The sequence below is a fragment of the Scyliorhinus torazame genome, chromosome 10 (assembly GCF_047496885.1).
Source record: "Scyliorhinus torazame isolate Kashiwa2021f chromosome 10, sScyTor2.1, whole genome shotgun sequence".
In the NCBI taxonomy this organism is placed as follows: domain Eukaryota; kingdom Metazoa; phylum Chordata; class Chondrichthyes; order Carcharhiniformes; family Scyliorhinidae; genus Scyliorhinus; species Scyliorhinus torazame.
In genome coordinates, this window is record NC_092716.1 from 181,340,366 (window position 1) to 181,363,752 (window position 23,387).

At 50.4% G+C, this 23,387-nt stretch overlaps 1 protein-coding gene across 6 annotated transcripts in view; it reads left to right on the forward strand.

Moving 5' to 3' along the window:
• Nucleotides 1-23,387, forward strand: part of myrf (myelin regulatory factor) — a 473,200-nt gene that overhangs the window by 388,364 nt on the left and 61,449 nt on the right. For all 6 annotated transcript variants that reach the window (XM_072466065.1, XM_072466063.1, XM_072466064.1 and 3 more), the window contains one exon: nucleotides 11,258-11,458. In XM_072466065.1, coding sequence (XP_072322166.1) covers nucleotides 11,258-11,458 — 201 coding nt within the window. The remainder of the gene's footprint in view (nucleotides 1-11,257; nucleotides 11,459-23,387) is intronic.

A 23,387-nucleotide genomic window follows, 5' to 3' on the forward strand; every position in this document is an offset into this window, starting at 1 on the left:
TTAATGATTCTGTGATAATATGACAATAATGGTTTCATGTTCTGGAACAATTTCTATGTGATGGAATATAGAGGTATGATAATAAACAGGCTCCACTGTATCGGTTAACACTGCACTGAAGGCATTATGTTCAATGTTACTGTACAGCCCCAGTGATAATCTGACAATTCACTCCCTTCTGGTACCATATAACTTGTGTATTTTTTGATACAGCTCCTTAACAATACTTAATAAAACCTGACACCTCTCTGTCACCTAGAGTGTGTTGTAATCTAGTAACTTTCAAGCATACCAAAGTAGATGCATCAAGGCTTGAGAGCAGAACAAGTGGCATAAATGATGGAGCTAGTCTCTCCAAGACCAAGCTTTTCCGTGTAAACGAACAACAGCAGAAATGTATAGCTCCAGTGGGCTTTAGTCATCTGACTGTCCTTAAACCTGCTGTTTCTTTGTCTCTCTCTGTCATTCCTTATCTCTAGCTTCTCTCTCCTGTCCCACGCTCACTTTCCTAACTCCCTCTCCACTCCTCATCTATATTGGTCTCTGACTCTGTCTCTCACTACCCTTTCACTTTTTTTCTCCTCATTGTCTTTTCTTTCTAGTACTCTCTTCCTCGTCACTTTTTAACCTCTCTCTCTTGGTCTGTCCTCTCCTCTGACCCCTGCTCTCATTTTATCCTTCACTCCTATTTTTCTTTCCTCTCATTTCTGTTGCTGTTCCTCAGTGTCTCTCATGCTTTCTCTCACGTCTCTTTATCACGGCTCCTATTTCTCACGTACTCTACATTCTGTATCACAATTTTTCCTGTCACACTCATTTGTTCGCTATTCTCGATTTCTCTTCCCTTGTCTCTGTTTTCCAGTTTCCCTTTTGTTGTGGTCTTTCCTCCATATTTTCACTCTCTCATCTCTTTTGTATCTGTGTTGCCTTTTTTATGTTTTACTGTCCCTTCATTGGCTGTCTCCTGTTTCTTTCCTTTCTCATTCTCCCTTTTTAAAAAACTCTGTCTCTCTATCTATCCCATCTCTTTCACTCTCTCTTTTTCTCTTTTTTCTACCTTTGTACAATTTGTCTCACTCCATATCTTTCCATTTGTTCTACCACCTCGCTTTCACTCCAATTTTTGACCTATTTCTCTCACCATGGAGTTTTAGCTCTCAAGGCTTTCTCGCTCTGCCCATCTCTGCATCTCTCCTTTATTCTGCCATTTTTCTTTTCTGGAATTTATCTCCCCATGCCTTTCCTCTCATTTGTCTCTTTGGCTGTGCGTTGCTGTGACAGAAATGTAATCCATGCTCTCAATCTGTAGGACCAAGGATTTTGCTAACTTTTCACCATTGTTTTGAACAGTTGCACAAGTCCTTCAGTCTCTTTCACACACTGTAAGAAATTGCTGTAAAGGTGCCCATCTCCAGTTGATCAAAACTAAATTAGTCTGGTTTCTTCTTGGGTCGTGTCATTAATTGCACATGTGAAATTGGGCTATTGTACTATGAGTGATCAAAGTTAAAATACCTGGGATCTGAGTTGGCTCTGATAGTGTGGTCTATTAGCCTAGCCCACTGGCTGTTGGGGCTATAGGACTAGTCTTCTTCCATCTCACTTGTGTTTGTGCAGTGAGCCCTTTTCACTGAGTGTGATTTGGAAATGAAGGGTATTCAGGAATCTGTACCATTGCCATGAATAATCAGTACAGGCAGACATCCAGAGGCAGGTTGTTGCCTCCCCTCCTGTGTGGCTAAATACACTGTGTAATGTTACTGAGCCATAAACACCACAACATTTTTCTCTCTATGACGAGTTAGCAAATCTGACTTGAAGCTGCAATAGAGGGAAAGGATAGGGGGAAATCTGTCAGGGCTGCTGCAAAATGTACATGTATGGTCATCAAGTAAGGACAGGACTGGTTCAGCTGCAATACCTCCCAATGTTGATTCTCTGCTAACCATAGCTATCTCGAATCAAACAGTACGAATAACCTTGGGTGACGGTGTGATGTTTGCACGTTCTCCTTCTGTCTGGGTGGGTTTCTTTCGTGTGCTCCGGTCTCCTCCCACAGTCCAAAGATGTCTGGGCTACGTGGATGGGGTAGGGGGAGTGCTCTTTCGGAGGTTGGTGCAGGCTCGATGGGCCGAATGGCCTCCTTCTGCTCTGTAGGGATTCCATGGATTCTATGAACCATGCTTGGGTGACATGGCAGAGTATAAATACACCAATGGACCATATACAACTAGCAGGTTTTGAGGAAGATTTTTCTGTTGCAGTGTTGACACATTCAATTGCCTGGACAGAGCACATGGAGGAAAATCACGTGCCCAGGATTGCACAAAGGGGAACCTGCCTGATTTTCCTGTTTGGTGATTTAAATGCATGTGGAATTGGGTGGATTCCCTTGTGGCCTATAAAGTAATTCTTCCCACTAGTTCTGCTTTCCTGTCTTGCATCCTGGTATTCAGGTGCAAGAACAGGAAAATCTGTCCAATTGCCATCAGGAAAGGAACTGGTAAAATGAAGAAGAGAAAGCATAGATGATGCTGAGAGAGTTCAGTTCTAGTGACAAATGCATGGTTCAAGTAGGGAGCTTCATAAGTAGGAAAATATTATATTGTACTGCTGCCAATGGAGTGACAGATTGTACAGTACTGGGGCTGAGTGTCTTGAATCAGGTCCAGTGCAAGTAGATTGATGGGGTGGTAACAGCCAGAAGTGAGTCCTTTCGAAATCCTAAACAATATATAAACACTCGTGTTCTTGTTTTTTTTTAAAGCCACTGACAAATTATGGCGGTTAATAATTACCAGCTGTCTGAGGGGGAGGGAAACCCTTTCAGTCTGGAAATAGAGCAATGTTGGTCTCCTGTCAACAGAATTGGACCTAAGCTACTGTGCAGATTTCCGGTCCACACATTTGAACTTCTACAGGAAATCTTTCTAGACCTACATTTCCTGAACAGGACCGCTTGTTTGGAAAAGGAAATGGAGTTTAGATAAATGTTTGGAAAGAGTAAGACGGTAGCAGTGGGACTTGGCAATAAAGATCTTTCTCCCTCTGCTGTAATACATATCTTGCTGATTCTAACAGTGGGGCTTAGCTCTCTTGTAACACAGCAGGTCTTCCTTTCTCCTGTAATGTAAGAGGTCATTCTCTCAGCTGATTAGAGATCCGGGTCCAGTTTAACCATATTTTGTAAGCATCTGATGATACGCTTTGATGACATGCACACATCTTATGTGGTCACTCCTCTCACCTGCATAATCAAACTCTCTCTGTCGAGCATTATTTTGACCATTGTGTAGATGCTATATAATCAGTGCTGCTCTGATTTTCCTTTCTTGATCATCTTAAGCTTCAAATAAAATTTCTACCTGCTTCCTCACTGGATATGAAGACTCATCACATTGTCACCAATTCTAACTCATCCTTTGAAGCCTTGAAATTGTGAAATTCCTCATGGCCTTCAATCTTCCCTTCCCTCTACAGTTTACAGGCTTTTAAAAGCCAATCTTGTTGTCACTTGACAGTCTGATTTTCCTCATTACCTCTCCAACTCTTCACAGACCTGGTAACTTCCTGCCTTGGATTTTTCACAAGGTTTTCTCAATAATAATTGAAGAAAAATACATAGCAGGTAAGGTATTCCAGTTTGGATTATCTTTATTTTTGCTTCATTTGCACTGTTTTCTCTTCTTGCCTGAAGAGAATAAATAAGTGCTCAGGTTGTTAGGCACTTGGCGTTAGGCACTTGGCGTAATGAGGAAAAGAATGTCAAAAGCTCAACATCAACATTTTTACAGTTCAAAGTGGGTTCATGTTTTTTGGTTGCTGTTATCAACTATCTTCTTACTCAGTGCCACTACCTGGATTAACAGTAAAGGGTTCCAATTTCTCTATGTGCTGGTGATTATAACTAGGTTGATTGTAATTATATCATGCAGAATAATTCTTGCTTCCATGGGAGATGCCACAATGCCTTCATTTGAAGGTAATCATTTTGTCAGCACTCCCTCACCCTTAATGGGACATCAAAGCTATTCTCTGCAGCCATGAGTGATTACAGCTGAACATTTCTCAGGAGTTGAGTTGAAAACTGGAACAATATTGAACACCTCAGAGGCATAGATTGATTTGGGTGTCCCCTACAATATAGTCGTTTGGGGTTTCCAAGACTGTGTCTGTGTGCTGCACAGTATTGTTTAATTAAGAGGCTTAGACAATGAAAGTCACCCTAGGCAACAAGGGGTCTAATTTGGTGTGGTCATTTATTTTCTTTTTCCACTCGCTGAGTAAGTATCTATGGGGTGGTGATTTTGCACTCATTGTTTTTTTGATCTCTTTCTAATGCCTTTGGGCAGCTTTCCTTGTGTCGAATGTTTTTGTTGACCATAGAATCGTACAATCCCTACAGTGCAGAAGGCGGCCATTTGGCCCATCATGTCTGCACCGACCTCCAAAAGAGCACCCTACCTAAGCCCACTCCCCCGCCCTATCCCCGTAACTGTTGGACACTAAGGGACAATTTAGCACGGCCATTCCACCTAACCTGCACATCTTTGGATTGTGGGAGGAAACTGGAGCACCCTAAGGAAATCTACGCAGACACGGGGCGAACGTGCAAACTCCACACAATCACCCAAGGTCAGAATCGAACTCTGGTCCCTGGGACTGTGAGGCAGCAGTGCTAACCACTGTGCCACCATGCCACCCTGATCTGTCTCAAACAATGTAGAGGCTCATAGCCTTTCTGAATCCAACAAAATTAAGTTCTGCCTCTTTAACTTACTGCTAGCCTTTAAGTCCTGTAGCTGTAGACTATTTCCCACATACCACAGGTGAGCTGTTGATCAGGACTCTCCATGATGCCTGGAGATTGCCCAAAATATGTTACCATGGAAATTTAGACAGGATCCAAACTCTACCTGTCATAGAATGTTGTTTTCCAAGTGGGGACAAGTGGCATGGGAAGTACCCACTCAAATAAGGCTGAGATTTCATTTAAACATGTGTTTGTCATAGAAGCATCCTGCAGAAAGTTACTCAGTATTCAGGATGAGGAAGCCAGGTGAACTGAGTGCCCACTGTCACTCGTGGTGGCTGAAGAGTATGTTGAATATTTCAATCACCCGTTGATCGTTTTATACACTCTGCCTAATTTCTTTCCCATTGAAGGTGATGAGAAAACCTGACCAACATTCCAGTCTTAACCAACACTATCTAATACTTGCTATTGTCCCAATGTGGTTTTGTGTGACCTTACTGGTGAAAATGGATCACCACTTATATCCGGACAACAAACGCAACCACACAATGTCATTCTTTCTGTGTGCATTCGATATTTCTGAAGGATGTGATAAGGCTCTGTGTAAATGCAAATCTTTCTTGATAGAGGATATATATTTACAAGAACCTCAAAGGTTTTTATTTTCCGAGAAACCCCAGTGAAGGAGAAATCCTGATACTGGATTAAAAAGAGTAGCATGGAAGGTAAGGGAAATAAGAAAGTAGAGATTAGATCAAACCAGGTTTGATTTTAAAAGCTAGAAGATTATACAAAGAAGAAAGCATTCAGGGAGTTAAAGAGTTCCACAGTTTTCAAATCCTGGGAAAGAATGAATTAGAACCAAGGCTGAAGAGAAAGGCAGCTTGTAATTGTTTATCCAAATAACATTAATTCATTTATTCCACCCTGTTGTCCAAGTTTACTGAAATGGTCATTGTTCAGAGGCTAGCTGTGAAACTATGTCCTGACAGTTACTGAAACTGATTAAATAAATGCTAGCACTATTTGTGATTCAGCCTTGGTAAATATGGGAATGCAGAGCAGCTCATATTGAACTATATTTCTCACCCGCTACTGTTGATAGAAAATGGCTTCTCACTGCAATAATGCTAAAGCCTCACGTTATCCTTGTTGAGCTCACTAGTGCCAGCATAACTGATACTTTAACAATCTTTGCACCATTTTCCTGTCAGCTTACACATAGATTGCACATCTACCCTTATTTCAAATCAGCGTTGCACTGAAACACAGCCAACTATTTGGTTGCACTGTCAGCAAGTAAACCAGAAACCGAATTCACCCTTTAGATGGGGAAGCTTAGACTCAGTTAACCTTTTGGTCCTCGCATAATCATTTCTAGCCTTATACTGTCAAAAATACAAGGATGTTCTCCTACCTGCATTTCAAACTTCTTAATGTTATTTTTATCATGTTCTCCTCTGATTGGATGTCTCTGATCATGTTGACTCAAGTCAAATTGTTACTTCCCTGACAGCGCTCAAAAACCAACCATGAAGGTCCATGTTAATGCTTCTGTTGATCTTCCCTCTTTGTGGTTAAACCCTAACTCGCCTTCAACTGGAATAGGTCAAATTAGTAGAATGAGTAGACAACTGTGGGACAAATCCCCGATCTAACAACCCATGGTGTCTCTGCATTGTAAACATTTTAAAATGGTTTCTATTTCACCCCATCAACCTCACTTGTTGTTTGGCTGTGGTACCAGGGTAGGACTCTATAGTTTATAGCCAGGAAACTCTTAATGAATCAATTTCTGCCACAACGTTTGACACAAAATTGTTTCTTGATGCCACAAGCTTCTGATGAGAATAGTAAAACTGTTGGTGCTCTCCAAAATGTTTTGTGAAAATGACAGTATCTGCACATTGAAAGTTAAGCACGGAAATCAAACATTCCCTGCAGATGCAGATAACATTCCCGGTATCACTCCAATGACTTTGGATCTGTCCTCAATTTTAGGAGGGTGGGGGGGGGTCAGATGGGTCCAAAGGTACTCTGGATACCCTTGCCTTAGTTGAGGCCCTAAGTGGCCAATTATTTTGAGACCGACATATGGAGATCAGAGACAGGGGAAAAGGGAGAGGGACAGCCCAACTGATCACCCAGTTCAATTCTCTCTTACCACGCCCCACTTCCACATTGGGTGCACCCCCTAAACCCCTCCTCCAGCTGTGCGTCTCTCGCAACTAGCCTCCCAATACAGGCCCCCCCCCCCAAATCACCCTGCACCCCAATACCCCCACATTTGTCCCCATCATGAGTCCCCCAATCTGACTTCCATCCTGGCTCCAGGACTTGGAATCTGAGGACTGCTTGTAATCCCAGTAAAGGCCACCTATGGCACTGCTGGGCTGTCATATTTGCCAGCAGCTCACTGAGGTAGGGCTTCCTCCCAAGTGAGGTTGTGAATCTCGGGCGGGATTCTCCCCTACCCGGCGGCGGATCCCAGCGCCAAGGAGTGGCGTGAACCACTCCGGCGTCGGGCTGCCCTAAAGGTGCGGAGGATTCCGCACCTTCAGGGGCTAGGCCCGTCCCGGAGTGGTTTGCACCCCGCTGGCCATCGGGGGAGGGGCTTGGCGCCATGCCAACCAGCGCCGAAGGGCCTCCGCCGGCCGGCACGAGTTGGCGCATGCGCAAGAGCGGGAGCATGTACTGGCATCATCCCGGCGCATGCGCGGGTGGGTTCGTCTCCGCACGGCCATGGCGGAGGACCACAGCGGCCGATGCTGAGGAATAGAGTGCCCCCACGGCACAGGCCCGCCCACGGATCGGTGGGCCCCAACCGCGGGCCAGGGCACCGTGGGGGCACCTCCCGGGGCCAGCTCCCCCCGCAGCCACCCCCCCCCGAGAACCCCGGAGGCCGCCCACGGAGCTGGGTCCCGCCGGTAGGGACCAACCTTGATTTACGCCGGTGGGACCCTCGTTAAACGGGCGGGATTTCGGCCCATCGCGGCCCAGAGAATTCAGACTGCCCTGGGGCCCATTGAGTCGCGCCGGTCCCCGCCATTCTCCAAGGCGGGCGGCGCGATTCATGCCGGGGCGATTTTTGGGGGGCCGGAGAATTCGGAGGACGGCGGGGGCGGGATTCACGCCAACCCCCAGCAATTCTCCGACCCGGCGGGAGGTCAGAGAATCCCGTCCCTCATCTCTAGCGAATTGCTCTGGGACAATGGGAATCTGCAGGTACGTGTTTCCCACTGACTTCGGGTGGTGGGGAGAGGTGAGAAACCCCGCTACCTACTAAATTCAGCCCTAGACATTGCTCCTCAGTAGGGTCTGCTGTTCAAGTCCTTGAAGATGGAAATCAATTAGAAAGTACTGATTAGACTTGAACCTCTGTTGAATAAGATGTATCTGGGTATGTAACAGTTTACTGAGCCATAATTACTTCTGAACACCTATCTGGCCCTAATAAATTAATTTTATTTATGCAGAATGGCAAATTTCTTAATTTCTTCATTTCATGCACAAAAATTCATAGATTATTAATATATTTTTTTAAAATTTGGTTGATACTTTAGCTTCACTGTAATTACATGTGTATGTTCTAATCACTGCATATAAAATTATAAAACTTTACTTGTTATTCCTTGGTTTTCTGTCTGTGGAATTCTTCAATGTAATTGGCTGCTTAACCTGATTGATGGCATCATTGTTGCTGGGAGCCTAGCGGTGGCTGGATAGAATTTAATGGCTGGGCTGGGCAAATATGCCACAGAAATTACTCAATCTTTGTGGTCGGCTTTTGTAAAGCAAATGCCATCACTTTGCCACTAACTACAAAATCTGGGGCCATGTCAGATCATTGCCAAAACATTTAATCTTCTGAGGACTGATCCGAAAGCATTCCTCACTATCCCTTCCCCAAAAAGATAGATCACTCAAAAGTCCAGAATCTGAACAGCCACCTAACCCGATGGTTTAAATGATTTCTTTCTGACTCATGCTATCCTCATTATGACATTTCCATAGTTCTAGCAGCTCAATTAGCTGGACAGCTGGTTTGTGATGTGCAGCAATGCCAACAGTGTGGGTTCAATTCCCTTGTCAGCTGAGATTACCATGAAGGCCCCCATCTTCTCAACCTTGCCCCTCGCCTGGGGCTCTCTCTCAAAGGGGGAAGCAGCCTATGGTCCTCTGGGACTGTGGCGATATTTAAGTTTACACAGAAGTTGACTCTACCTTTCTTTCTATTTACCCTTAATACATGATCCAGACCCTAGTCAGATTTTAATTTGTATCAGGAGTTTATCGCACTGTCCATAATGCTGCCTCTTTTGTAGTGAACAAACAGAAAAGCTGTTTACTGGGTAGCATCTTAATTCGTACAAGTACAGACAGATTTGTAGATAGGTATCCACGCCAGGGGACAAGCAAAAACTCTTCTCTACTGGATAAAATACTTCTTCATAGTTTCACAGATTCCATGACATGTTTTTAAGCCACATTCTGTGTATGAAGTGAAAGAATCCAGATAGAAACATGTTAGTTCTCTGCTCTACTGGAAAGAGTGACATAATTCTAACCAGCATGTGCTCTACATCCGCACTCACAAACCCTTCTGAAGGGCTTCATAAAGATACAGATTTATAGATATTTTTATGAGTTGTAGATCTGGAGAGTTTCTTAGTACAGATATAGAGTTTTATAGCACGAGAGGAGGTTAATTATCAGTCGCGTTGGGTGGCTTTGAGGGGGATGCTTAACTTTCAAGATACTGGTTTTGTTTGTGTTCAAATAAAAGCAGAGAATTCCAAATAATTGTATCCGATATACTTAACACAAACTTCTTTCTGTCAGTCTTTCCTATCTTCTAGCTGTTTTTGTCATCTACTCTGTCTGTGTGTGTGTTGCTATGCTTGTGTGTCTCCCTTTCTAACCAATTTACATGTAAAGCTTCAACAGAATGCCTTCAGAATAGTGTTATCCTACAGCTTTGCACATGAGCCAGCCGAGTGCTGCTGCTGCTACTGCCCTGTAACGGTGACATATTGGGCACCTTGTCCAGACTTTGTAATCGGTCTTGACGCACCAGCAAAAAAATTCAGCAGGTGCTTCAAGAGATCAAATGGATTCATGAAAGAATGCTTGGACAATTTGTTTTTGTCTGTTTATGATTGGAAATACCTGGCACAAACAACATTTAAGCAGGTTGTTTGTGTATAATATCAAACTGGAACATGATTTGACTGCCTCTCCTTCCCTAAATTAGAAAAGATTGCCAAGCATTTTTTCATGAAGTCAGTGCATTTTTAAAAACAGAAAGAATTGCACCAAATATTCTCCCATGCCCCGATCTAGGGAGTGTCCTGTTTGACTTTGGAATGATTTGGAAGCTCAGGCAGTGATCTGTTGTCTGTTATGGGAGTGTACAGGTGATGTGACTGGTCTCTTCTGCTTCCCAGTCTGGACCAGTAGACGGTAGTTGGGGAGCAGCTAAGAAGGTCTACACTATGTACCTAGTCATGTATTTAGTTACAAAAAAACTTTCCCCATTGTCATATTGTGGCTTTCTGATCAATTGGAATGATTAATTATTTTTAAAGTGGACCTTATCTCTTGGCTGTATTTAAAGATTCCTTTCTTATTCTACTTTTCAGTTCATAAAATATTTCCAGTAATTACACAATCAAAAGTCTCCTCATCGATCTGTATGAAAGTAAATGCTGTCAACCTGTACCTAGCCCTCTGCTTAGCACCCACCCTCATAGGCACAGTTCAAATTCTGTTGGTCCACAGAGGAAAATAATTACCTCATGTTGGCAACAAGGTGCTTTTGTTGCCATTGAAATAATGTATTCCGTTTATCAATGGATGTAAATCAGGCAAAAAAATGTCTGCTCTATATTGGCAATGTGCCAAGGGGTGAGGGAGCGCCGACTGGCTTGTTGTGGATGGATATCGTCTATCTTCGAGTGTGTCCACTCACCTAATATTTGTTGAAGGTTTGGTATGTTCTAACACACCCTTTCTCCCGTCTTGACGGATTATGTTTCCATGGACATTGGCTGCCCTCTGGCCTCTTCCTTAATTTCATGTCTGAGCCAAGATAGCAAACACTTATGGGTTATTTGGCCAATGAAGGCTTCGCAGCCATATCTAACCCTGATATCCATTGCACCTGCTATGCCCAACAAGAGCCACTTGCTGATGACTAGGAGCAGGATCCTTGGCTGCTTTTAGCTGCCAAAGCCGGGAGGAACTGAAGTTAATTGTAGCAGTTCAAATGCTTCCTGAGGTAAAATCAGCAGATAAATCAAGCCCAACATTCTCTGTCGATGTGGTTAATTATACAATTCACCTGAGCTATAGAAGCAGCTGATTTTAACTGGTACCAAAACTGCTGAAATCCAAGAAGACACACGGACCTATAGGAAAATAGATAGCTTTAAAAAGATTGCTCCCTTAAGGTTAGCTGGGAAACAGAGCCCAGGTTAATTTTGTCCACATCCTTCACAGGCTTCAAACCCTGGACAGTTTGAGAGTGACACGGATGTCCTGTGGCAGCGCGGTCAACTTCCTGACACAGTCTTCCACCATGGCCGGGTCGGCATTAACACAGACCATCCTGATGAAGCTCTGGTTGTCCTTGGAAACGTGAAGGTCATGGGCTCTTTAATGCACCCTTCAGATGCTCGGGCAAAGGAGAACATCCAGGAGGTGAGCAGAGGGTGTCAGTCACTGATGAATGTTTCTGCGTGGGGCAAATTGGTGCATCTGGCTGTGATGTAATTTAACTCAAGGAGTATTTCTGTTTCTTAAATAAAGGTGGTGGTGTGTTACAGTTCATTCAGGGAGTCTGAGCTATGGCAACATGCACATTTACATGCGTGTTGTAGTCTGGAGCTATGGACAGTGATGGTAGAGGCTCTAAATTTGTTTCCATCATATAGCTGACCAGGAAACTCTCTGACTCTTACCACCAGGTGTGTATTAGAAGGATTTGCAAGTTAATACTCAACCTCTTGACCACATTATGAACTTGAACCCAAAGCTTCTGGCTCAGAGTTAGGAACTCTACCCATTGCACCATAAGTCCTTTCTTAGATAAAAGCAATGGTGAGGGAAAAACAGATCGATGGAAGAGATAAAAATAAATTGACAGATATAAAAATGGGTTGAAGTTGGAGGGGAGAGAGTGGGCTTAATAGCTGGCTTTTAAAGCAGACCCAGGCAGGCCAGCAGCGCGGGTTCAATTCCCCTACCAGCCTCCCCGAACAGGCGCCGGAATGTGACAACTAGGGGCTTTTCACAGTAACTTCATTTGAAGCCTACTTGTGAAAATAAGCGATTTTCATTTCAGTCTGAAGTTGTTGAACTCAGTGTTAAGTCCGGAAGGCTGTAACGTGTCTAATCAGAAGATGAGATGCTGGTCCTACAGTCTGCAGCTGGGTTTCAGTGGAACATTGCAGCAGGCCAAGGACTGACTTGTGGACATGAGAGCAGGACAGTGAGTTGAAATGAAAAGTGACAGGGAGGTCTGGGTCCTGCTTGCGGACAGACCAAAGATGTTTTGAAAAGAGGTTACCCAGGCTGTGCTTAGTCTCTCCAATGTAGAGTAGATCACATTGGGATCAGCAATTGCAACAGACCAGATTGAAGGAGGTGCACGTGAAGTGCTGCCTCACTTAAAAAAAGTGTTTAGGCCCTGAGATGGTGAGTAGAGAGGAGATAAAGGGCAGGTGTTACTTCTTCTCCGATTGCCTGGGAAGGTGCTGTGGGAAGAGAGTGAGGTGTTGGGGGTAATAGAGGAGTGGACCAGGGTATCCAACATCTCAACAGCTTCCAGTTCCCCGATCCTAACCACCTCCCCTTTACCATGGATACCTAAGCCCTCTATATTTCCATTCCCCACCAGGATGGTCTGAGGGCTCTCTGCTTATTCCTCGAACAGAGGTCTGAGCAATCCCCATCCACCACCTCTGCCCTCTGTCTGTCTGAACTGGATCCAGAGGGGCCAGTTTAGCTCAGTTGGCTGGACAGCTGGTTTGCAAAACAAGATCAACAGCGTGGGTTCAATTCCCGTACCAATTGAGGTTATTCATGAAGGCCCTGCTTTCTCATCCTTGCTGTGCACCTACACGTGTTAAGGGAGCATTGGTTTTGTGTATCCTGTTTATTGTACTACGCGATACATTCTTGATTTCTGTCCAGCTGCACAACAAAGAGGGAACATTGCCGATGGACCTGAGATTTACAGCATTTTTTTGTTCTGTCATACCTTTTATCTGGGTTGGATTTTGACCTATTTCCCAGATGTGAAAAGTCACTGTCTATCCCAAAGTCACGATCTTTACCAAAATTCACTCGACTCTGGGGTGGTCCCGGCGGATTGGAAAATAGCAAATGTGACACCACTGTTTAAAAAAGGAGGTAGGCAGAAAGCGGGTAATTATAGGCCAGTTAGCTTAACTTCGGTAGTAGGGAAGATGCTGGAATCTATCATCAAGGAAGAAATAGCAAGGCATCTGGATGGAGTCCCATTGGGCAGACGCAGCATGGGTTCATAAAGGGCAAGTCGTGCCTAACTAATTTAGTGGAACATTTTGAGGACATTACCAGTGCGGTAGATAACGGGGAGCCAATGGGTGTGGTATATCTGGATTTCCAGAAAGCTTTTGACAAGATGTCACACAAGAGGTTGCTGCATAAGATAAAGATGCATGGCATTAAGAGTAAAGTAGTAGCATGGATAGAGGATTGGTTAATTAATAGAAAGCAAAGAGTGGGGATTAATGGGTGTTTCTCTGGTTGGCAATGAGTAGCTAGTGGTGTCCCTCAGGGATCAGTGTTGGGCCCACAGTTGTTCACAATTTATATAAATGATTTAGAGTTGGGGACCAAGTGCAATGTGTCTTACGTTTGCAGACGACACTAAGATGAGTGGTAAAGCAAAAAGCGCAGAGGATACTGGAAGTCTGTAGAGGGATTTGGATAGTTTAAATGAATGGTCTAGGGTCTGGCAGATGGAATACAATTTTGACAAATGTGAGGTTATCCATTTTGGTAGGAATAACAACAAAAGGGATTATTTAAATTATAAAATATTAAAACATGCTGCTGTGCAGAGGGACCTGGGTGTCCTAGTGCATGAGTCGCAAAAAGTTGGTTTACAGATACAACAGGTGATTAAGAAGGCGAATGGAGTTTTGTCCTTCATTGCTAGAGGGGTGGAGTTTAACACTAGGGAGGTAATGCTGCAACTGTATAGGGTGTTGGTGAAGCCACACCTGGAATATTGTGTTCAGTTTTAGTCTCCTTACCTGAGAAAGGACGTACTGGCGCTGGAGGGTGTGCAGAGGTGATTCACTAGGTTAATCCCAGAGTTGAGGGGGTTGGATTACGAGGAGAGGGTGAGTAGATTGGGACTGTACTCGTTGGAATTTAGAAGGATGAGGGGGGATCTTATAGAAACATATAAAATTATGAAGGGAATAGATAGGATAAATGCGGGGAGGTTGTTTCCATTGGTGGGTGAAAGCAGAACTAGGGGGCATAGCCTCAAAATAAGAGGAAGTAGATTTTGGACTGAGCTCAAGAGGAACTTCTTCACCCAAAAGGTTGTGAATCTATGGAATTCTCTGCCCAGTGAAGCAGTTGAGTTTCCTTCATTAAATATTTTCAAGATAAAGATAGATAGTTTTTTGAAGAATAAAGTGTGATGGGGCGCGATTCTCCGCTCCCGCGACTAAGTGCCCACGCCGTCGTGAACGCCGTCGAGTTTCACGACGGCGCAAAACGGCTCCAATCGCGAACGATTCAGGGCCCGAAAATGGGCTAGGGGCGTGGCGCGAAAGCAGCGTTGTAAGTGCGCGACGCCCGAATGACGCGGCGCTGCGCCATGCACGGAAGGACCCAGGAGGAGGAGAAGGAGGAGAGATGACTGAGCCCCGACGAGCCGCACTGAGGTTCCGGGATACGGACCTGGACACCCTCCTCGATGAGGTTGAAAGCCGAAGGGCCATCCTCTGCCCAAGACGTGGGCATCGCCAGCCATCCAGCACGGTGAGGCACGGTTGGCGTGAAGTTGGCACCGTTGTGAGTGCTGTGGGCCACACCCCCCGGTCCGGGGAGCAGTGTCGGAAGAAGCTGCACGACCTCACTCGGGCTGCCAGGGTAAGTGCCATGAGGGTGCCCCCGGTTCACAATCAACCCCCCCCCCCCCCCCCGTGCACAAGGGGGGGGAAGTGGGGTGAGGGGGGTTCAGGGTGCACAACGTTGTACTCGACCCACATGAGCACCGGGACCCCCCCTGGATAGATGCCATGGCGTGGCTCCAACTGTCTCCGTACCCAGCATTAATATAGCTTATATCTGCACGCCCTGATGATAGCAGCCTAATTGTGATGCTTTATCCAACCCCCCCCCCCCGGACAAGACAGCTCACAACCAACGTGAGCAGATGAGAACCGGAGGGGGTTCTCCTGTGCTGCACCCACTAAGTGTTCAGGAGCAGAGGGACGTGGACCTCGCAGGGCGATCCGCCACCCGGGAGGTCGCGCCATGCCAGGTCGGAGGCGCAGAAGCAAGTGAGACAACCCTGCATGTCCTCACCCTCCCCCCCCCCCCCCCCCAACCCATCATCGCCCCCCTCACACTCTGGCCACTGCACGCTCGATCCCCTCCCCCCTCACACTGGCCACTGCACCCTCGATCCCCTCCCCCCTCACACTCATGCCACTGCACCCTCGATCCCCCCCCCCCTCACACTCATGCCACTGCACCCCCGATCCCCTCCCCCCTCACACTGGCCACTGCACCCTCGATCCCCTCCCCCCTCACACTCATGCCACTGCACCCCCGATCCCCTCCCCCCCCCTCACACACTGCCCCACCACCACCATACACCCGGCCCAGCGTGTCTAGCGAACCCCGTATTGTTGTGTTCCCCAGGGCCAGCCACTGAACGTCCAGGGTCGTCTCGGCCAAGAGAAAGCCGACCATCTCCAACCTCAAGCGCACCCAGGGACTCACGCCAGAGGGTGGCAGTTGGTTGGACAGGAGGGCCATCCTCTCTGTCTGGGACGCTGGACAGGGACGCACATACGACGGACAGAGACAATACTGAGGGGCACAGGACGGACAGTGACGATGACGCACAGAGAACGGTCACACAGTCCACGGATTCACTTGGAGGGCAACTTGACATGGGCTGCATGCACCTTGTGCCAGGCCATGAGGGGGACCAGTACACACCAGACTTCCTAACGGACGATGACCTCGAGCTAGCGGCACTGCTGTCTCCCACACCATCCACCATCGCAGAGATACTCACTTTGGTTGGGCAGATAAGTGATGAGGCTCCCGGGTCACGGTCTGGTGCGCACCACACAGCCGAGCAGGTACAGCAGGTGGAGTTTGGAGCAGCCGAGGGGTTGGATGGTCGGAGGGCAGCCCAGGCCCAGCAAACAGCTGCCGTCCAGACGGTTCCCAGGTTCCTGGATGTACTTTTTTTTCTTCTTTTTTTTTTCTTGAAATTTTTTATTGAAAACAAATTTGTAACATTTACAGAGAGAAAAAAGGCCCTATGCAAAGAGCCTTAACATAGCGAAAACGAACAGTGGGAAAGAATAAACATGTTAATAAGGCACTTCCCCTATCAGCTCTGTTTGCCCATACCACACGTGTTCAACTAAACTAATGTGGCTCTAACCCTTCCCCCACCCCCCGTCTCCCCCCCACCCCCCTCCCCGCACCCCACTTGGGTGCTGCTGCTGTCGGTTTCCTGCGCTGTTCCCTGAGAATCTGCAGACGGCTTTCTCCCCCGGGGGGGTCCCTGGTCACCCCATCCTGCCCACTTAGGTCTCCTCTGCTCTACTTCTCAGCTGCCACCCCCCCCCCCCGACCTCCCCTGCCCCCCGAGGCCTGACCTGCCAGGTCAGCCCTGCGCTTGGCCCTAGCCCACCCCTCCTCCTACTCTCCCTAGTGCCCCCTGACCTACGCTGACCCCTGCCCTTGGCGCCTGACTGTCTCCCTCCCGAGTGCTCGGGCCCTCCCTCCACCCACCAATGACCCATTAACCTGATTGTATTTCCCCATGCTGTTTCAAGTCCCTTAACCAGCCCCTAGCCCATCCCCCTATCAGAGGCCCCGATCTCCCGCCGAAAGATACCAAGTGCAGGGCTCGTTACAATCTCCCAAAAACACTCTGAGCAGTGCGCCCTCCAGTCCCCGCTCTCTGCCCAGGCTGAAAACAATCTTGGATAAAACATTACAGTACAGGATAATTTAACAAACCACAAACCGCCGCCACACAAACGCTCTGAGAGCCCAGAGTCCTTTAGTTCAAGTCCAGCTTCTTCTTTTAATAAAAGTCCACTCCTAGTCAGAGCAAGTTAGGTTAACAGACCGCCGCCACTGTACAGCACTGAAAAAACTAAGTGCCCGTTAGTTCAAGTCCAGCTTCTTATCTTTAATCAAGGCCCAAACCTGTTCTGGTGTCTCGAAGTAGTAATGGAGTTTCTCAAACATAACGCACAGCTTTGCCGGATACAGCATTCCAAACCTCACCTCCTTTTTGTAGAGGGCTGCCTTTACCTTGATGGATCCTGCACGCCTCTTGGCCAGCTCCGTTCCCAAGTCCTGGTAGATGCGCACCTCACAGTCCTCCCATCTGCTGCTCCTCTCCGCCTTGGCCCATCGCAGCACACGCTCCCTGTCAGCCAGCCGGTGAATGCGGACCACCAAGGCCCTCGGTCGGTCGCCCGTCCTGGGCTTCCTTGCGGGGGCTCTATGCGCCCCATCCAACTCCAGGGGTCGAGGGAAGGCCTCCGGTCCCATCAGCGCCTCGAGCATACCCATCACATATGCACCCACATCCGATCCCTCGCAGCCCTCGAGGAGGACAACGATCCTCAAGTTCTGCCTCCTGGCTCCGTTCCCCAGCTCTCCAAGCTGCTCCTGCATCCTCCTCTGGCGGGAGTTCAGCTCCTCCACCTCATGCTCCAGCTCTGTTACCGTGTCCGCCTGGCTGGAGAGCTTCACCTCGACCTCCCTGAGCGCCTTCTTTTGGACCGCCTGTGTCTCGACCATTCGGTCTCATCGGGTCCAGCGTATCCCTCTTCAGTTCAGCGAAGCAATTCCTGAAGAACTCCATCTGTTGCTCTCTTGGCCAGTGGGCCTCCGCTCCCTGGTCCCTGCCATCCGCCATGCTTCGCCGCCCGGTCTGAGGTCCCCGCTGCTCCCGCTTCGATCCTTGCCGCTCCACTCGACCACTTCTGGTCCAGCTGTCCATACCCGGGGGGGGAAAGCCTCTTCCCTATCGTCCCCTCCACCGATTCAGGTTGCCAGGTCCCGAAAAAATCCTTTGGAAAAGGTCCGTTTGCCCATCGCGGGCGGGAGCGATCCGACCTGCTTCCTCGAGGGCGCACCGGAAGTCGTTCCTGGATGCACTTGACCCATCCGGACAACCGATGCATGTGGACACCCAGGGACTGAATAACGGGATGAGGGCCATCTTCCAGGACCTGCACACGCAGTTGGAGTAGTCCATTCGCGCCCAGGAGCAGGGAGTGGTGCCGCTCATCGCAGCCACCCAGGCCAACACTGCACGGGTGGCGGCCGCGGTGGAGGCAATGGGTGAACCGGTTTCGGCCATTGGTCAGGTTCTGCAAGGCGTTGGGCTTCATGTGCACGCGTCATCCGTGGCCCAGGAGCGGGCTGCCCTCTCACAGGCAGCCATCTCACAGAGCCAACAGGACATTGCCGCCGCTCTCCGGGCCCTGGCCGAGTCTCACCATGCCATGGCCCAGTCCCAGCAGGCGATGGCACAGTCCCAGCAGTCAGTCGCGGAGAGCATAGATCGCCTGGCGCACGTGATGGATGGCGTAGCGCACTCACAGGTTGAGATAGCACAGTCCTTGGCAGGAATGTCGCACTCCCTGGGCTCCGTCTCTGCGAGCATTCGGACTGTGGTCGATACCGCTGCAGGCCTCCAGGACTGGCAGCGGCAGGTGTTGGTGGTGCGACGGGGCATGTCTCCGATCGCACCTCCGTCCCACAGTGAGCCCGGGGGCCACCGGGCTTCCCGAGGGAGGAGGTGATTCTGGGACCCGTCCCGGTACCTCCAGCAAGGGACGTCCCGGTGCACTTGGCCTCCCCCCGTTCCGTCCCTGGCGCATCTGGTGGGCAGCGGGCAGGACAGGGTGGCACCACGCCATCCAGCACGCCCGCCAAGCAGCCTGGCCCATCGAAGCCGAGCCGCCACAGAAAACGCATGTCGACGGGGAGCCATGTCGCAGGGCGTGATTCTCAGCAGTCCGCCTCCACTCCTGCTGTACCATCTGGGAACACACCTAGATGTAGTGGTAGGGCCCATAAGGCAAAGAAGTTAGGCACATAATAAGTTGGCACGGTTGCATGGCACAGTTTAGTTGTAGGGGGCAGGGCACCTGTATGTGAATGTCACAAATAAACTCACTGTTGCACTTAACTTGTAAGACTCTGTGCTATGTCCGGTGCCAGGGGGCTCGTGAGGGTGACCGAGTGACGCTGTGGTTAATGAGCGGTTCAACGTCGGTGCCGGATGTGCTGTCCCTTTCCCCCCTGCCTCCCAAAATCGGACACCGTAGTCCTCGGCACTCCGACAGCAGCTACCCCACACGGGCACGTGATAAAATGTCCGTAATGAAGGCTGTGACCACCGGAGTGCATGGTTCAGCTATAGCCATGAGTCAGACCTTGGCTGGCGAATCTCAGCTCACAGCTCATCGCAGAGCGGGCTGTCATCATTCAACATGGCACTGATCACAACCGCTTACACAATCATCAATGTTGTGCAATCCCGTAGTAGTGCCGCAGTGGTAGGTGATGTGGAACTGGTGCCGTGTACGCGGTGCGGGGGTGTGGGGGGGTGGGGGTGGGGGGGGGGGTGCAGTGTGGTGCCCCGTGTGCAGGACTGGCGGTGCAAGTGCAGTGTTCAGCGAATCCCTCCCCACGGTGGGTGAACCGTGCGGCCACCAACGCGTCGCGTGCCCGCTGTCCTCGACGGTGCCGTCGTGCAGCCTTCTGGACGTAACCAGCACCCGGGCAGTGTCTGTGTCCTGCGCCCCTCCCCCCACCCTGATGCACGCCATCCTCCTCCTCTTCCTCTTCCCCCTCCCCTTCGTTTGGTTTAGCTCCGGTGCCGTCGGGTCTTCCCACCGACTCCTCCACTAGTGCATCTCCCCTCTGCATGGCAATGTTGTGCAGTGCACAGCAGACCACAACTATGCGACCGACCCTGTCGGGCCGGTACTGCAGGGCGCCTCCGGATTGGTCCAGGCATCTGAAGCGCATCTTCAGCAGGCCGAAGCACCGCTCCACCACACCCCTGGTTGCTGCATGGGCCTCGTTGTACAGGCTCTCCGCGTTGGTCTGAGGCCTCCGTATTGGCATCATCAGCCATGACCTCAACGGATAGCCCCTGTCGCCCAGCAACCAGCCCCTCAGCCGGGGGGGGCATCCATATAACATTGCGGTGATGAACGACCGTGCCAGAATGTAGGCGTCATGCACACTGCCAGGGTACTTTGCACACACGTGCATGATCTTCATGTGGGGGTCGCACACCACCTGAATGTTCATGGAGTATGCGCCTTTCCTGTTCATGAACACGTCCCTGTTGTCTGCAGGCGGGCGCATGGGGACGTGCACACCATCGATGACACCCTGGACCATCGGTATCCCGGCCACCTTGGCGAATCCACGTGCCCGTGCTTCCTGCTGTGCTCAGTCCTCGGGGAATTTTAGCGGGGCTGTTTAGCACTGGGCTAAATCGCTGGCTTTGAAAGCAGACCAAGGCAGGCCAGCAGCACGGTTCGATTCCCGTACCAGCCTCCCCGAACAGGCGCTGGAATGTGGCGACTAGGGGCTTTTCACAGTAACTTCATTTGAAGCCTACTTGTGACAATAAGCGATTTTCATTTCATTTAATTTCATTTAATGTACCTGTCCGCGATGGCGTACAATGCGTCGGTCACGGCCCTAATGCACCTGTGGACCGATGCCTATGAGATCCCGGATAGGTCCCCAATCGGTGCCTGGAAGGAACCGGTAGCATAAAAGTTTAGGGCCACCGTCACCTTGACGGAGACTGGTATTGCGTGTCCTCCTCCCATTCCAAGTGGTGCGAGGTGCGCCACGAGGTGGTATATATTTGCGACCGTCTCCCTGCTGAACCGTAGTCTCCTCCTGCATGTGATGTCCGGTAGGGCCTCGAACGACATTCTGTCACGGTACACCCTCGGCCTTGCTGAACGCCTGTGGTTCCCTGGCACCACCATCAGTGGCTCCTCCTCCTCCTCCTCCTCCTCCCCCCCCCCCCCCCCCCCCCCCCAAGCACTTCGATATCAGTGCCCGCTTCCTGTGCATTCCTCGCTGTCGTGGGGTCAATGTTCCCCTTGGCATCCCCCTGGACATTCCGGGCCTGTGGCCTGCGCGGCGATGACCGGCCACTCCGCGGCCATCCCCTCTGCTGCAGCAGCAACCGCTGCATCTGCAGCCACTGTGGGCCGCCTGAGTCTACGCTGCCGGATGGCCACCTGCAGAGCTGCGGCTCCAACCACGGCAGTGAACATCGCTGTCTGGTTGGCATACATGGTGACCTGCAGGAGGGTGGTGGGGGGCAGAGAAACGACATGTTACACGGAGGTTCTTCCACACCTCGCCAGCCGGGTTGCATGGAATACCTGTGTGCCCCGGTGGCCTGGTCGCGCTGCAGATACACAGCCAGCCTAACACCTGGTCACTGTCTGCGTCCAATGGTCAGTTCACACCGTCCTCCTCACCAGTGTGCCAGTCACCTGTGCCCATCAGCCACACGACAAACTGCGGCCGTGTTCTCGTCACCGTCCTGCCATATCAAGGCGGCTGACATGTGGCATCCGCGGATGGACGACACCCTCCACACTCTCCCTCACCCCCCTCCCACCTCCACTCCCTCCCTCACCCCCTCCCACCTCCACTCCCTTCCTCACCCCCCTCCCACCTCCACTCCCTCCCTCACCCCCTCCCACCTCCATTCCCTCCCTCACCCCCTCCCACCTCCACTCCCTCCCTCAACCCCCTCCCACCTCCACACCCTCCCTCACCCCCCTCCCACCTCCACTATCTCCCTCAACCCCTCCCACCTCCACACTCTCCCTCACCCCCCTCCCACCTCCACTCCCTCCCACCTCCCCGTTGGCCGCAGTGTTCTCGGGGAAGCCGACCCGGTCTGCAGCATCTCCGGAACAGTCCGTTCACCTCCTCATTGCTCAGCGTCAGCCAGCACGACTGGCTGACGACTTTATTTACCAGGTGTGAATGGCGACGGCGTGAACTGGGGCGAGATTCTCCGACCCCCCGCCGGGTCGGAGAATCGCCGGGGGCTGGCGTGAATCCCGCCCCCGCCGATTGCCGAAGTCTCCGGCACCGGAGATTCGGCGGGGGCGGGAATCGCGCTGCGCCGGTTGGCGGGCCCCCCCCGCGCGATTCTCCGGCCCAGATGGGCTGAAGTCCCGCCGCTAAAATGCCTGTCCCACCGGCGTAGATTAAACCACCTACCTTACCGGCGGGACAAGGCGGCGCGGGCGGGCTCCGGGGTCCAGGGGGGGGCGCGGGGCGATCTGGCCGCGGGCGGGCCTGTGCCGTGGGGACACTCTTTCCCTTCCGCCTCCGCTACGGTCTCCACCATGGTGGAGGCGGAAGAGACTCCCTCCACTGCGCATGCACGGGAATGCCGTTAGCTGACGCTCCCGCGCATGCGCCGCCCGGAGATGTCATTTCCGCGCCAGCTGGCGGGGCACCAAAGGCCTTTTCCGCCAGCTGGCGGGGTGGAAATTCGTCCGGCGCCGACCTAGCCCTTTAAGGTTGGGGCTCGGCCCCCAAAGATGCGGAGCATTCCGCACCTTTGGGGCGGCGCGATGCCCGTCTGATTTGCGCCGTTTTGGGCGCCAGTCGGCGGACATCGCGCCGTTTCCGGAGAATTTCGCCCCTGGGGTCACGCCGTCGGGACTTCGGCCCATACGGGCCGGAGAATAGCGGGGGTAGCGGAGAATCGCCATTTTGGGTGTCCGGTGCGATTCTCCGGTCTGCGCCGTGCAGAACTCGACGGGGCCGATCTCGCTGCTTGGGTGAATCGCGCGGGAGGGCATCGGACCGGCGTCGTGTGGAAAAATGGCGCGCCAGCCGATTGGCGCAGCATCGGAGAATCACGCCCATGGTGTTTGGGCGGAAAAGTGGAGCTGAGTCCACAAAAGATCAGCCATGATCTCATTGAATGGTGGAGCAGGCTCGAAGGGCCAGATGGCCTACTCCTGCTCCTAGTTCTTATGCTCTTATCTCATTGCACCATCCAGTCTCCAATTAATGAGCTTTCCAATGTTACTGGATGGGGAGACACACAATTTGGGTTTGAAGATTTCAGTAGAACATTCTTGCTTTTGAACAAACAAAGAACAAAGAACAAAGAAATGTACAGCACAGGAACAGGCCCTTCGGCCCTCCAAGCCCGCGCCGACCATACTGCCCGACTAAACTACAATCTTCTACACTTCCTGGGTCCGTATCCTTCTATTCCCATCCTATTCATATATTTGTCAAGATGCCCCTTAAATGTCCCTATCGTCCC